This window comes from Cupressus sempervirens, chromosome 4 (assembly GCF_028749045.1).
Source record: "Cupressus sempervirens isolate cs-2001-9-10 chromosome 4, ASM2874904v1, whole genome shotgun sequence".
Classification (NCBI taxonomy): Eukaryota; Viridiplantae; Streptophyta; class Pinopsida; order Cupressales; family Cupressaceae; genus Cupressus; species Cupressus sempervirens.
In genome coordinates, this window is record NC_143121.1 from 831,738,383 (window position 1) to 831,755,777 (window position 17,395).

Here is a 17,395-nt window from a genome sequence, read left to right on the forward strand (position 1 = left end):
AGCAGACAGAGCGTCGAAGGAGATTTCAGAAAATTGCCGACAAAAACAAGAGCGCGAAAGGATTGATTCGACAACGGCTTGAGTTGGTGGAAGAAGCGAAGGAGGAATTTCTGAACCTGCATACGCCACGGGAAGAGAATCCTGATGGAAGGAGATCAACTCGCACGGCTCGGAGTGCCGAGGGAGCACGAGCGTGGAGTGACCTCTTCGTCCGAGATATACTTCCGGAACGAACAACTTCGGTTGATGAACCCTCTTCTTCACCAAACAGCGCGGAAGTCGAAAACAACACGGGTGTTGAAAACAGCACAGAAGCAGAAAACAACGCGAGTATTGAAAATAGCGCGGAAGCAGAAAACAGCACGGGTATTGAAAACAGCGCGGAAGCAAAAAATAGCGTGGGTGTTGAAAACAGCACCGGTGTTGAAAACAGCGCGGGTGTAGAGAACAGCGTGGGTGTCCAGAACAGCACGGGTGTCCAGAACAGCGCGGGTGTGCAGAACAGCGCGAGTGTTCAAAACAGCGCGAGAGCTCAGAGCAACGCGGGTGTTCAAAACAGCGCGAGAGTGCAAAACAGCGCAGGTACATAACAAAACCCCCAACATATAGTGATAATGGCAGGTCCGAAGGAAAAATTGCCTAAATTTGATGGTGATGAAGCAGCTGATCCCATTCGACATTGTAAAACATGTGAAACGATTTGGAGGGCAAATGGCATAACAAATACAAACGAATGGATCTGACAATTTCTCGCTACCGTACAGGGTGTTGCGATTGATTGGTTTACTGATACTGATCCACAAAAGTTAAACAGTTGGGATAACATTAAGGAGGAGTTCATCACAGAATTTCAACTTCTGCGCGATGATAATGAAATTGTAGCGGAGATATTCAATACCAAACAAAAGAAGAATGAAACAGTACGGGTCTTCGCCAGGAGGTTGAAAGACTTAATCAGTAAAATGGAGAATAAGCCGGCAGATGGGCTCCAGAAAAGATGGTTCATTGAAGGCCTTCACCCGAAGCTGCGGAAAAAGATGAAGATCGTGCCACCATCGACATATACTGAAGCATACAATCGGGCGTTGAACTTCGAAAGTGACCAGAAGACAAAGAAGAAGAAGACCAGCTCATCGGATTCAAATGACGATGAGCCTTCAAGAGAAGATAGCAGTGACGATGACGAGGGAAGCAAAAAGAAGGTTCGTGCCCTTCAAAAAGACATGATTCGAATGATGAAGGAATTCAAGAACATGAACAAGGAAACTAAGGGCAATGAACTATGGTGCACGGAGTGCAAGAAGGAAGGCCATACGAAGGGATCCTGCCCGAAAGAGCAATTTTGCGAGATCTGCCAGATTATGGGACACTCAGTAAAGGAATGCCCTTTCAATTTGAAAACAAGAACACCCCAGCAAGTGTTCCTGACACAGGAGGCATCCCCGTCCGGAGGGAACGGGAACACCAGTACGGAAGGTGCCACATCGGGCGGATACAAAAACAACCGGCACGGTCAAAATAACAACAATAGCAGCAACAACTATACAAGCAAAAGGAGTCGAATTCAGTATGATGCGAATGGTCGACCGATTGTTCAATGCCGCGCATGCAATCTGTGGGGTCACTTCGCCCGAGAGTGTACAACGGCGAACACACCAAAGTTGTTATGCAGATGGTGTGGACCTGGTGATCATGAAGATGCTAGGTGCCCGAAGTCCGAAGTAAACTTGATTACTGTTGGGATGGATGAGGAAGAAGTTTTGGCAATCACTCGGAAGCAAGCGAAAGTGTACCCTGACCTAGCGGAAGAAAAGAAGAGACTAGAGGAAGCACGGGCAGAGATCCAAAAAGCAACACAGGCAGAAATGGCACACCTGAAGGACACGCCGAGTACCTCCGTACGGAACTGCGCAGAACAGAACATTGTACGGCAAATATTGCAAGCCGAGATACCCGTCAGGATAAGTGATCTGTTGCTCACTACGCCTCAGCTCCGATCGGCACTCACAAACATCATTCCCGCTGCTCAACTACCAGGAGAACGTGGAAGGAAGCAGGAAAGTGGAGCAAGTACAATGGACAAAAAGGAGAAGGGAAGTGGCACAAGTGCAGAAGATCCGATGCTGTTAGCTCTTTCATCTGGACGCTATCCGGCGGTTGTTGAAATGGGCATTCTCGGGACTGTAATAACGGACACGATCGTGGACGGAGGGTCCGGTGTTAATGTGCTGCCAGAGGATACCTGGAAAAAGTTGGGACAACCAACATTGTGGCCATCTACCTTCCAGTTGTTAACAGCCGATCAACATGGAATCAAGCCATTGGGAGTACTCACAGCGCAACCAGTGACGATTGGAACACAACCGTTCCTGTTGGACTTTGTTGTGATCCCACTGAAGCGGAGAGGATGTGATGTCATTTTGGGCCGAGGGTGGCTGATACAAGCCAAGGCAAAGCACGATTGGAAGAAAAATACTTTATCACTCGAAAGCAAAGGCCGAAAGTATGTCATCGATCTACACACTCAGATGGTTGGAGAAGAAGCTCTATCGTCGGATTCCGAAGGAGAAGATGATGAGAGGAGGCAAAGTATGGAACCCGATCAGGAGGGAGTCCTACGATTGGAAGGAGATGACGATCTAGATTCAGTAAATGGTCTTTACCATTGGCAGATAGAGGATTACGAGCTCTTTCCAAGTTGTAATATGCTAAGGATCGACGAAGGTAAGAAAGAAGAAGGAAATGAATGTCCGAAGGAACACACAGAAGCCGATGGAGGAAATAAATGTTTGAAGGAACATGGAGAAGCCGAAGGAGGAAATGAATGTCCAAAGGAACACAGAGAAGCCGATAGAGGAAATGAATCTTTGAAGGAACATGGAGAAGCCGAAGGAGGAAATGAATGTTCGAAGCAATACAGAGAAGCCGAAGAAGGAAACGTGGGTATGACTGAAGCTGAAGGACAGAACATACAGTACGAACCCAAAAGAAGGAAAGATTCTACTGTTCGACTACGCAGGAAGAAAGTATTACGTCAAACCACAGATATAGCAAAAAGGTATCGGCAGCAAGGAAGGCACATGATACGGTCTACACAGGAAACAAAGAGGAAGGGTTCAATAAAAGTTGTAGCAGTACAGAGTGAATGTGTTATAGACGGACAGAAGGGGCAATTGACGAAGTCCATGGTAGTGAACTTCAGGAACAAACTGGGCGATATGGAGATGACACAGAACAAGCGTAGCAGGTTTCAACTCGAACAGTGGAATGAGATCAAACTAGGCAAGTTCATAGTTAAGTGGGTCGAGCCATATCAGATTCAGGAAGTAGGGGACAATGGAGCAATCAAATTATGGACTTTGGATGGACACGAAGTGCCTCAGGCGGTGAAGGGGTCGAAGTTGAAGATATATCACGGGCGGAAGACTTCTGCGTTAGAAAATGGCCTTCGGGAGACCCCTTCGTCATTGCAAACCGACGATGACGATGGTCGAAGGGTAAACTGACTTTGCTATTCTTTCTTTAAAAATTTTTTTTTTTTTTTTAAAGGGTACCATACGGTTTCATATCTGAAGGGAAAAGGAAGTACCGTACGATTTTTCATATCTAAAGGATGATGTACGGTTTTAGTACGGTTTTAGTACGGTTTTCCAAACAATTTAATATTTGTAGTGCGGTTTTTAAGACAATGTACGTGTTTCAAATTTGAAGTACGATTTTGTAGACAATGTACGGTTTTCATAATTGAAGGGTTGGTGTACGGTTTTACTGTAGTACAGTTTTTTTGCATTGTACAGACTTTTTCACTGTGCGGATTTCACTACTTACCGTACGGATTCTTAACTGTTCACCGTACGGTTTTGGAGGAAGTACGGCTTTTGCATATTATAAAGTATGAGAAGTACGGCTTTTTCTTGCAGTGTACGGTTTTCTTTTTGGTGTACGAGTTTCAATATTTGAAGAAAATAGTACCGTACGAATTTCATAGTGAAGGGAAGAATACCGTACGCCTTCCATATGTACCGTACCGTTTTCAAGGAAAAGGAGTGCCGTACGGTTTTCAGGAAAAAGTGGTACGGTTTCCATAATTGAAGATTGGTGCACTTTTTTTAGATGTACGGTTTTTAAGTGGTGCGGTTCTTAAGAGCTGAGTATTGTAATTGGAACCACCGTACGGATTTCAATAGACTGAGAATGTATGGACTTTTTCACCGTACGGATTTATGGAGTTTGCTAGCATACATTTTGTAAATTCTGAATTTGGCAATACTCCAAGTTAACGTACGGAATTTGGAGCCAAATTTTGTTATTTTTCGTCGTACGGATTTTGAAGACTTGGTGGGATATTGCAGTACGGCTTTTCTAGAAGATTGAAATAGTGAAGACGCCTTCAGAATTGTTTCATCAAAACCCGTGTGCGTGGCAGCTCCAAGAAGGAGGCATCCATATGCAATCAGCAGACAGTGTCAAGATTGAAGCCATACGGATTTCATCACAGAAGGGTGACAGGAGATTTTCTATAAAAAATAGAATCAAGTTGTTCAGAATGAGTGACAGATGATGCCAAAGGGAATGGGACGCATCCGTGGTTGCCAGAAAGAGTGCAAAATCGGAAGATAATGACAGAAATGGGGTGTTCCGTGCATTTCTGTGTGGGTTGCGAAGTGCTAATTTGGTCTTGGCGGCGAGGGGCGCTGCCCCTCGACCCCGCCGGGGGCGTTGCCCCCTGGACCCCCAGTCGTTGCGGATATCAGTCGTGGGAGTCTGACTAGTTGAGAAGACTTAGAGCTGCTACAGGCATGGAGTGTCTGTGTACCGGAGGCACTGAGAGTAGGTGTTGGCCTTGAGGTTGTCTTGGTGGATGTGTAGAGAGCTCGGGAGGAGCTGATCATCCAGTTGGAGGCAGTGCAGTGACACTTGGTTCAGTGTACTCGGAATTGGAAGGCAGAAAGCAGCACAGGTGGCTATCAGGGTCAGAGGGCAGATTGGCTAAGGTGACAGTGTTGAAGACCAGTTAGTCAGTCAATGTATTTTGGTTGTTGATTTGTCTCAGAGATTTTGTAATAGTCGTCAGGAGACGACTTTTCTTTTTGGGGGGGATGATGTCGTCGGTAGAAATTGTGTATCAGCCGACGGGTCCCTTAGGAAAAGAAATTGTGCATCAGCCGACGGGTCCCTTCGGAAAAGAAATTGTGTATCAGCCAACGGATCCCTTCGGAAAGGTTTTTATGTAACAACATGTATGTGGCTGACGGACTCCTTCGGGAAGTATTTATAACCCCTTCGGGAAGCATTGTATTCATCCTATCATCATATGATATCATCGAAGTATAATGTACTGTGGGCATATGCGAATAATAATAAGAGTTCTGCTGTTTGCTGTTCATGTTCGTATTCATTGTCTGTTTCTTAATTAATCTATGCAGTAAACATGCTCCCCCCGCCACCCCGACCCCACCCAAACACACACCACGACCCCCCCCCCCCCCCCCCTACCGCCCCCCACCGTCCCCAAATGAAGTCCTCTCTGTTCCCCCCATCTCAAAAACTTGTCCCCTCGTCCCATAGGGCGGTATAACTATGGACTGAAGAGAACAAAAAAATTCTAGAAAAGCCAAGAAACGAGCTAAAAGCATGTTTGGAACCCAAAATGCAAATAAATTGACACATGGTACAAAAAAAATTGATGAAAAGGAAGCAGAGCTGCATTTCAATTCAACAAAGAAGGTTAGAGATGCACCTCAAGAGATAGATTTTCAGTTGACTGTGACCTTCATTCGGAGAAAATATTTAAGATCATACAAGTAATTCTCACTGAATTGAGAATAATAGTGAGATGTGAGTGTACGAGCAAGATACTTCAAAATTCTCCAACAATGTGATCAAAAGTTTGGTCATTGGTGACAAGCTGACTCAGTTTAAGAGCAATTATATGAAGCATTATTGGGACAAGGGGAGGATTTATCAAGGCTATCGGTGGAAGTAGCAATGATTATTTTGTTAACTCTTCATAATTAACTTCACATGGCTTCTCAGCCCCGCCCAATGGTAAAATCAACACTGGCCTCCTCCTGACCCTAGAAGAGCACGGATTGGGAAATTGAACGATGGATGAAATTGTGTGAAGGAATCCCAAGAGAATACTTTGAAGATCAGACTACAAGCAGGTTAGAACATACATATGGGTAACAATATAGTTCAATGTAAGGTTTATTAAATCAAGTTCTTCTGAACCAAGAGATACAGACATTTTTAAAAGGTGAGCAGGAAATAACCATCCATTTTATGATGTGGTTCACACCATTTGGATGTTCCTTTACTTAGATATTTTTGGAATCCAGTTTCTAATCCTCAATGGAGGCTATACAGTGGTCTTCCAGAGGTTTTGTTGTTTAGTTTGTGCAGTTTTTTTTTTATAGGAGAGTTTGTCAAGTCAGATAGACATATCTGAGAAATAATCTCTGTCAGACCTATTGGAGATAAAAATTTACTGTCTGATTGCTTTTCAGATTTCCTGTTCAATGGATTTTTCTATATAATGCATTCATTTTCTGTAGCTGTTTTAATCATGGATGAAAGGAAATTGGCTGTATCTTCTTTGAATGTAACCTGATTAAGATTCTTCCAGATTTTTTTCTGCAATTCTGCCACTGTTTTTTGTTTGCACTATGAATAGGGGGTTGTATTGGTTTGCAAAGGCAGTATAAGCTTATCTGCATCAGTTTCGGTGAGTATGATTTGTGAACCCCAAAGGTAGTCTCCATCATTGGTTGATGCCACTGCGTGATACCCAAAGCAAGCTCTCTTTTTCTGCAATCATTAATCAATGTCCTCAATGGCCTTTTCGAGAGAGATTGGTCCAATTGGCAATAAGTGATGTCAAATAAGTCATTTTTTTTATATATCTAATTGTAGAGTGGGAAAAAAATGAACTGTGGAAAAAGCTAAAACTGAAACATGTCTCCTGTTATTTTTCAATTCAAATTAAAACCTTGTTTGATAAGTAAAGTGAATCAATGTTGACCCCCTCATCTATAAACCTTAATTATCTTATATTTAACTGTCTTCTAACTCATTTTTTTCTTAATTTTTTTGGCATGGGTATTTGACTTCGAAATTCTATATTTTGCTTTTGATGAACATAGCTACTATGTTCAATTGGACTTTTGACAGTTGAAATCCTAACATGTCGATGACAACATTCACAAAGGTCAGCCTAATCATCATCATAAGTAATTTCAAGCTCAAATACTTGATTCCATTTGAATGTGGAGCTCTTCATACAAAAATGTGAGTTTTGTGGGGCCCCATGAATCAAAACCAAAACAGAAGGTCACACTAAGAAATTACTAAAATATAATAATATCTTACAAAAGTTGTTCATTTTTTCAATCATAGTTTAAAAACTCATGACTTGGCAAAGCCAAATTTAACCAAATTGACATCTCAGCAAAAACTTTCACAACTTAACAATTTTTTTTCTCATTAAAAACATGGATCTTGCAAAATAATTTTAAAGACATCCAAGGGGTTTAGCTTAGTTGGTTTTGAAGAAATGAGTTCTCATTGTGGAGACTCTGGTTCAAATCCCAATAGGGTTACCTTTGTGGAATTCTAAGATGTGACTCTTGGTTTTCCATTGGTTGTATTTGTCTCCCCGTAAAAGGTGGATTCTAAGTTGTGACTCTTGATTTTCCAATTGTTGTTTATGGTGTGGTTGCTCGTAAGGAGCTTGTATTTGCCTTAGTTTGATGATTGAATAAGCTTGTAATGGTCTCATGTTATTGCTTGAATGAGCACTAGGTTTGTAAAGATTCTATAATATAATTTTCTTTTAAATCACTTCATAGTAACAGACATGTATTTCCTAAGTCAATCCTCGTTCATGTTTTAAAAAAAATCATTTCATAGTATTAGACATGTATTCCCTAAGTTAGTCCTTCAAGTATCTGACAGGTTTTAGTATCCTAGATTATTGCTATATTTAGCTTGTTATTCTAGAGGCTTAGTTAATGGTCATTTAGGTTTATTTTTATTTTTCTTAATTCCATTTCTAAAAGTTTCATGGTATTAGAGCAGGAGTCGGTATGGGCATGACTCCCTCATGGGAGGGTTATAACAAAAAAATTCCTCAAAAATCATATGCTACCTTTTAATAATTTTTTCCACAAAACAAATATGTTTCATATCCTTTGATCCAGGTTTGTTTGGTTTCTATCAAAATTTCCCATCAAAAATCTTGTTTGGTTTTAATCAATTTTTCACCTTAAAAAATCATGTTTGGTTTTGGACAATTTTTCTCAAAAATTGTCTCTAGTTTTAGTGATTCGTGAAGTTTGTGTTTTAATGTTATGTCAAGGATGTTTGTTTGAGGGTTTTGACCATTTTTTCCAAAAAAAACTATGCTTTCTAAACTTCAAAAAATGGTATCTTGCAATTCGTTTGAAGGGTTTGCCGATTTTCCCTCAAAATCGTGGCATAAGTTCATAGTGTGTCTTCGTCTACATGGAAGAAGATTTTTTGTTATCCAACATTAGGTTAGACCTTTGTGACGATTTCAGGTCATAAGTTTTGCAAATTCTAGGAGGGTTATAGGCAAACTCATCTCAGTGGTAGGCTCTTGTCTCTTGTTGTAGACCATTATGAAGAAGGGGCGATGCACGAGCATCTTGCATCAACCCGAAAAAAAACTATATAAATAACTCTAATGTGTTAGAAAATGAAAGAGAACCGTACGAAACATCTTGCATCATTGCCTTTTACATCTCCAACGTGTTATAAAATGAAAGGGAACCATTTAATTTAAATATTTCCTACAAACTATAGATTATGCATTTAAAAGGTTAAATAATCAAACATAACTTTATAACAGCCCTTATTAATGCGTAATAAATTATTTCAATGATAAATAAATGATCCTATTGATATTGAGCATTAGAAAATGAAGGGGAACCGTACGAAACATCTTGCATCGTTACCTTTTACATCTCCAATGTGTTATAAAATGAAAGGGAACCATTTAATTTAAATATTTCCTACAAACTATAGATTATGCATTTAAAAGGTTAAATAATCAAATTTAACTTTATAAAAGCCTTTACTAATGTGTAATAAAGTATATCAATGATAAATAAATGATCCTATTGATATCGAGCAATTTACCATCAATATACAACGCCACCAGAAGTCCAAATATAGCCATAATGACTTACTATAAATAGTAAGTGTACCCAAAACTGTCTTAGAACACCCTGGAATGATCGTAACTAAAACTGCCTAGGCCAAATGGCCTCAAAGTTCCTTTCATATCCTGGTTAGCCTATGGGACCAAGGGAAAATAGGCTAGAAAAGGGGACATTACAATCAATACCAATTAAATAAAACAAACTGAATCACACAAATCAACTGACATATTGAATCTAGAAAGTATTGGATTGGAAGCACAAGGTATCACTGGAATTAAATTTGAGGAAATGACCTAGACCGAGAAAAGATCTCAAACCACTCAACCTCACTTTCCTAGGCAATTTCTAACTGAAGTCATCCTAAGAAAAGTAATGCTAAACTCGACTCCATCCTTCCTAGGCATATTTTATTATTTTGGGCCCCTTTATTTAGTGATTAAATTAATTAATTAAATAAGTCCTTGTGATATTATTTAAATTTTAGGACCACTTAATTAAGTCACTTTATTGAAAATGAGGACTCTATAGTCATCAGTCCCCTTAGGTGCTATTTAATGTATAGATTGTTTGTGCACTTTCTATCATATGTTTTGAAGCACATTTGATAGTTTGTAACTTTGTATGTCTTAATAAGGTACAGACATAATGGCTGAGGGACAAGTCAAAATCCCTATAGTGACTGTACATCCTAGAAGCTGATAGCAACCTAATAAATGAGTGAATGTGGTGGTTGTCATCCACACACCTAGAAAAGTTGTCATGGTTAATTCTATTAAAATACAAGAGCATCTTGCATCGTTACCTCTTACATCTCCAATGTGTTATAAAAATGAAAGGGGACCACTTAATTTAAATATTTCCTGCAAACTATAGATTATGCATTAAAAAGTTAAATAATTAAATTTAGCTTTATTAAAGCCCTTATTAATGTGTAATAAATTATATCAACGATAAATAAATGATCCTATTAATATTGAGCAATTTACCATCGATATAACACACCACTTGAAGCCCAAATATAGCCATAATGACTTACTATTAATAGTAAGTGTACCTAAAACTGCCTTAGAACACCCTGGAATGACTGTAACTAAAACTGCCTAGGCCAAATGTCCTCAAAGTTCCTTTCATATCCTGCTTAGCCTACGAGACCAAGAGAAAACAAGGCTGGAAAAAAGGACATTACAACTTCTGCATAGCAATTAAATAAAACAGATTGAATCAGACAAATCCAATTAACCTATTGAATGTATAAAGTACTGAAATGGAAGCACAAGGTATCACTAAAGTTAAATTTGAGGATACGACCTAGATAGAGAAAAGATCTCAACCCCACTTTCCTAGGCAATTTCTAACTAATCATCCTAAGAAAAATAATGCTAATTTTGACTCCATCCTTCCATGCTGAACCATTAAGACCGAGCACAAATTTCAGGACTTGCACAGTTGTGATGGAGAACAAAGCTTCCAATAGATAGCAGGGTACAAGAATTTTGGATTAAACAATAATTGTACATTTAGAGTTTGCTAAAGTTCCTACGCATCACCTTAACCCACAAATCAAATCATCCATCAATCATAATAAGCTCAAATATTAATATATATAAGGAAATGAAATGTCATCAAAGTGGCCTAAGAGCAACTACTTTTCATAATATTTAACATGCATAAACTTGGGGTTGATCTATAGGATGTTATATTACTAATAATAATGATATGACAACCTGATTATATTATAATTAATTAAGAGTCAAGACAATACGGAAAGGTGCGAGAAATAAACATAGCCACAATATTCATGTTCCTAGGTGCCCCTGAGGACCCCTCAATCAAAGATAGCAAGCCTTTCAAAGAATAGGAGTAACTTTAATATGTAAACCCCATAGCTAGCAAGTTTTTCATCAACCTTTTTAGCTTCCCTATAGCAATGTCTCCATATAAATGTGTTAACATGTAAAAAATGGTATGCTTCATTCAAGATAAGTAACTCTTCCAACTAGGACTCGCACCTGATTACATGACTCTCATTATGAATTTGAAATTCCCTTTCACAACTAGATGTCCAATTGTTGGATTTGTACCAAGTTGCAATCACTCCATGATGCCTCCTTACTTCCACCATGTTATTTATCAGCATTTTTTGAAAGCTCCATGGAACATTCCTTAGGCATTTGAATCTCTAATCAACCCTATTGCTCTTGCCCTACCTAGATTGACTGTCAAGGCACCACCAAAGTTAAGCTTCAAAAGCCCACTACGAGGTTATCCTCTTATAATTCTCTCCTATTTTTGCTTCAATAGAAAAATTAATGGTACAAATGCTTAATAATGTCATTGTAATGTACCTAGTGTGTTTGATATTGAAGACAATCTCGTACGGCTAACCTGTAATGTACCGGTAGCACTTTTGTATGACCCTCCTCCGTACAGTTTCAATATTCCCATACGGCCCTCTCATGTAGATAGATTTTCAACCACCTCCAACTGTCGAAAGTTTCCTTCACTCTTGTATGTTAGCAGCAAAGCCCTCTTGCACAAAAGTAGTTGTATGGCCCACCTTTCTATACCATATGAAATTGCTAAAGCTCATACAAGGTTATTTTACATCATACATCCCATTACTCCCTGCACAATGATGTTCCCCTCGACAATCCAAGTGCACGGTTGGAACCATCACAAAACTAGCAGTTTCGCCTTTGGATTAGCCTCCCCAATGATATTGTAGATTAATAATGGAGTATTAATATGGAAGATGCAAAGATGAAACATGTGAAAACTGTATATTCAAATGATAAAGATATATCTCAGATTACACCAATTTGTCTTCTAGAGAAGACTTCAAATCTGCACAATAAAGCACAAAGTGGAATATCTGAGGCAATATTCTCAGTGACAGAGTAGGGTGGCTTCTTACCACCAAAACTGCAAATATAGATTAGTGAGGGTCTTCCACCTCCGAAACTATTTATAAATCACCTTCAACCTCCAGCTTCTGAAAACACAAAGAAGAGTTCAAATACATTTTGTGATGGTTTACAATGCCAAGCCATCCACTTATAAAGGCCTCCAAGAAGCATCTAGAAAGTTACAATAGGTCATAGGCTGACATTATTTTATTATTTTGGGCCCCTTTATTTAATGATTACATTAATTAATTAAATAAGTCCTTATAATATTATTTGAATTTTAGGACAACATACCGATCAAAAAAACTTTTTATGGCAACTTAAATCACTTTATTAAAGTTGGGGATGTTACAGTCCTCCCAGCCCAAAGATTGCTTTCCCTCAAGAAATTTGTAACTATCTTCCATCTAACAATCTCCAAGATCCCAGAACATGCGCAAACACTAGTAGCTATCTTCATGCCTCATCATGACCGCATGTGCTACCTCCTTAAACCTTCTAGATCCAACGTTGTAAAAATCTCTAATTAACTTCCACTACTCTACTTTGATATAAACAATGCCCTGCCCATAATTGCCAAGCAAATCCTCATGATCCCTTAAAGAGTCTGTCATCATCAAAAAGTGTTGGTCCTTGATGCTTAGACTCATATGATGCCGAACCATTCCCTATTTGTATCCCCAACATGATCTTTTCTTCAACCAATTGTATAGCTTTGTCATTCATAAGATCACTAGTAGAGTGCATCTTCGTAAAGTCGATCAGTCAATGTTGGCTTCACAAACTTAGTACAAGCATCTCCCTTGCCCCTATGGCTATCATGAAGAATTGTGTGATCTCCACTTGAAGAGACAATTATGATTCTTGCTTGTCCATACCCTTTTGTCACTAAAGTGGATCTGTATGCATATCTTTATCCTCTTTAAGATTTAAGGTGTCATGTAGCCCATTGTCAATCTCTCGCTTTAGATTATTGTTGTAGACAACATTACCCTTGGAGGATGGATACTTCATTTGTAGGTCTATGTAGTCCTTGAGAGAAATGACCATTTGTCATCCACTATCAACCTAATTCTGCTATGAATTGCTTCAATGACTTGGCCAAAGGGGGCGTTTGCATTCCTTGTCACTCAATCTTGGAAAGGAAGGTTGGCATCATCGACCTTGTGTTGAAGTGTTGTGAATCTCCCCTTGCTTTTGACAAGTGATTGAACGTCTCCTTCATCTGTTGGTACCCTTTCGTAATGATCTTACTAAGCTATTGTTGACTTTTTATCAACTCTCTTAACATGGTTGTCATATCGAGATGTGCATTTCCCATCCCATCATTAGGTACCATGATTCTCCCAACAAGCTGGCAGGATCACTAGCACTGAAACCACTATAATGTACCCAATTGTGTGTCGTTCTAAAGACACTCCTGTATGGCTACCTTTTAATGTATCAAAACACTTGTATGACAATCCTCCATACAACTACACCATTCTTGTACGGACCCCTTGTATGGATAGTTTTTCAACCACATCCAAGTTTCCAACAATACAACAATTTCCTTCACTCTCATACAGTAGCATCCAAGCCCTCATGTATGGTGGTAGTTGTATGGCCCACCTTTCTATCTTGTATGAAACTATTAAAGCCCATACAACAAGGTTATTTCACATCGTACAACCAATTACTCCACACATTGTGATGTTCCCCTCAATGCTCCAATTGTACATTTGGAATCATTGCAGAACTAGCAATTTTGCCTTTGGATTAGCCTCCCCTATGATACTGTAGATTTTTAATGGAGTATTAATATATGGAAGATGAAAATTTGTGCAAACTATATTTCAAATGATAAAGATATATCTCAAATTGCATCAACCTGTCTTCTAAGGAAGTCTTCACAAATTTGCACAATAAAGCAAAATGTGAAATACCAAAGGCGATATTTCCAAAGGAAGACTAGGGTGGTTGCTAACCAGCAAAACTATGAATATAGACTAGGAAGGTTCTTCCACCTCTAAAATTGTGTACAAACTACCTTCAGCCTCCAGCTTTCAAAAATACAAAGAAGAGTTCAAATGCATTCCATGATGGTTTGCAATGCCAAGCCATCTACTTATAAAGGCCTCCAAGAAGTATCTAAACAGTCACACTAGGTCATAGGCCGACAATATTTTATTATTTTGGTCCCTTTATTTAGTGATTAAATTAATTAATTAATTAAGTCCTTGTGATATTATTTAAATTTTAGGATTGTTTAATAAATTAACTTAATCAAGTCACTTTATCAAGACACCGAAAAAGAATTTGTCTCCTGGGAAAAAGAAGAAAAAGAAAATAGTGGAGTCGGATGAGGATTTGTTTGAAAAGGAGTCTATGGAGAAGAGGAGGACAACGCAGACCTTGAAGTATGGCAGGACCCTTGTGCCCAAAAAACAAGTCAAATTTGTCATCTCTTCTAATGAGTATGAGGATGCTAGAGATGAAATGGACACAGATATTGATAAAGAGGGTACCTGCAAGAACTCCAAGCCAGCCAAAAAGAAACAAAAAGTAGGAAAAGGTGATCTTAAAGGCGATTAGAGTTTGGTTTCCCCACTGAATTTTATCAAGGATCAGTATGGGGATGCGTCCTCTCCAGAGGAAGAGGACGTGGAATTTGTGCCCACCCAAACTGCTAAGGCTAAGGTAGATGTTGAAGCCCCTACACCTTTGAAAGGTAGGAAATTGGCTTGGAAAAATATGAGCCTGGATACGGTGAGGCTAGGGATTGCGAGGGAGAAGACTAACCTAAAGGTTAGTGAGGTGGAACCAAGTAAAGTGGATCTCCAGGAGCTCATTGATCCCTCATTGATCATTCTTAGTGATAACAGCAAGGAGGAGGTCATGCACTTACCGAACAATGCCATGAACAACCTTCTGGATAATCTTAGATCCATTAAATGGTTGTTTCATCAGGTTATGGATTTGAAAGATAGGATGGAGTCAATGGAAGGGAGAATTGATGGAGAAAAATTCCAATATGTTGCTGAGAAGGATAAACCTCCTTTGGGTTCTCTAACTGACATGGCGACCTTCTATAGGCTAGAGGCCCAGGTGCTGGAGCTAGACAATAATGTTAATAGGACTGAGAGCACTCTCAGGAATATAGTGGATCAAAGTTATAAAATCCTTAAAGCCTCCAATGAGCATGTAAAAATTCTTACAAGTAAATTGTAAGGCAGTCCGGGGGAGAAAGCCATTGTCACTGTTGCTGAAAATCAGGGTGTAGTTGTTTGATAGCAAGGAAGGGACTGGGAGAAGAACCAGGGCCAGCACAAGGAAACTGACTGCAGGGGCCTCTTCGGATATCAGCCAGATCAAAGAAGCTGCTGAGAAGATGAACCAACTGGAGAAGCAAGCCGCTGAGCTGATTAAGAAACTGGGCTAAGTCCCTTATGGTGTCCTCCTTCTACTTCTTTTAGTGTTATTTCTGTTATAAAAAAAAATCATTCTGCTGTCCTTCTGTAGTTGGCTTTGTTCGGTTGTTGGCTCTGTCTCTTTTTGCTATGTTTTGTCTTTGGACTTAATGTTAAATCTTTAGTCTCTTAATGTACAGGGTTTCAGGGCCCCTTCAAAACCAGTTTTCCTAATCAAAAACATGGGCGACTTTACAATCATCAAGTCCCTTGGATGCTATTTAATGTATGAATTGTTTGTGCACTTTCTATCATGTTTTGAAGCATGTCATAATAATGTACAAACATAATGGTTGAGGGACAAGTCAAAATTGCTAATAGTGACTCTACATCCTAGAAGCTGATAGCATCCTAATAAACAAGTGAATGATGTGGCTGTTGTCCACACACCTAGAAAAGTTGCCATGTTTAATTTTATTAAAATACATACTCTAGGGGTAATTCAATGGTGATCATGTTATAGGCAATTTAACTTTTGGCCAACCATTGGACATGAATGGGATACATAATCATAACTAGAAGCATTTCTAATTTACACCACTAAATCAGATTTTCCTGGATTTCATTTGGAAGCACCATCAAATTTACTTCTAAAAATGTATTAATGTCAAGACTTGAAGACAATTTCAAGATTGCAACCCTTTCCCAAAATAAGTTTCCTTAGTACATGAAGATTCTTAGGATGTCAACTTTTTCCCTTTCCTCCTTACATCATTCTGAACAAGCTTGCTGAACAAAAATGGACAGTTGTTTTATCAAAAAATACAAATGTATTATAAGGATACTGTTTTCATCACATACTAGTATTCCCTCTTTTCAATTTTTATGACTTGTAGGATACTAGCTTCTAGAATTATTCATTTACCTCTTGTATCTTTGAGAAGCATGAGGTTTCACCAAAGCCTGCAACTGTACAATAGATGCACCAGAGAGATGCAGAATGTAGTCCTCACAGCATATTAACAATTACCTGATTGCTAATGCTCTAATTAATCATAATTACAGATTTTCCTACACTTCATGAAGGATCAAATGGGAGAACTAAAAAATAAATGTAATAAAAGTTTTAAAAGTAAGTTGACCATCAAGTTACAAAATGCATCATCTAAAACGGAAAGGAATAAATTATACACCAAGACTCCATCATTGATAGATAAACTAACCTGAAATCCATGGACAAAGACAACCACCCTCAATGCCCTTCTAGCTAAACTAGGATTCGCCATCTTTGAAGGAAAACTTGCTACTCCCTCTTTCGGTATGATGACATCTCCAACTTTGTCCGAAGCACCATTTAGGGTCAAGGAAATAGCATCTTCATCCAAACTAGAACTCTGAGACTGTATTAAATGGCGTTCAATATAAAGGACTGGCACCTGAGATAGATTCCCATATATTTGCATATCTTGAAGAAAGCGGTTATTTATCTGCACCAAAAATACCACCTTTAACATTAAAAAAAGCGAATGATAAGTACGACAAACTTCAAATCATAATCTTTTATAGGATTACTGAACAGCAACGAAACTAAAAATAAAAAAAGCGAATGATAAGTACGACAAACTTCAAATCATAATCTTTTATAGGATTACTGAACAGCAACGAAACTAAAAATGAAGAGCTCCATAGAAAGCTAAGTTAATTTTACAATAGGCAATCATATATCTTGTAATACCTTCTTTTTCTCTGACCTAATTTATTATTGACTATAGTGATGTTATATGTATTTTAACTATTAATACAATATTCTAATGTTGAGTACTTTATTTGGAAAGAAAATAAATCACAAATGCATATATGCGCATTATAAATAGAAATAAAAAGATGATAACATGCAATAATATTTAATAAATAA

At 38.7% G+C, this 17,395-nt stretch overlaps 1 protein-coding gene across 3 annotated transcripts in view; it reads right to left on the reverse strand.

Annotated features, from left to right (window-relative positions):
- Positions 1-17,395, reverse strand: part of LOC149563963 (uncharacterized) — a 76,930-nt gene that overhangs the window by 7,688 nt on the left and 51,847 nt on the right. For all 3 annotated transcript variants that reach the window (XM_089827067.1, XM_089827068.1, XM_089827069.1), the window contains exon 11: positions 16,704-16,967. In XM_089827067.1, coding sequence (XP_089683193.1) covers positions 16,704-16,967 — 264 coding nt within the window. The remainder of the gene's footprint in view (positions 1-16,703; positions 16,968-17,395) is intronic.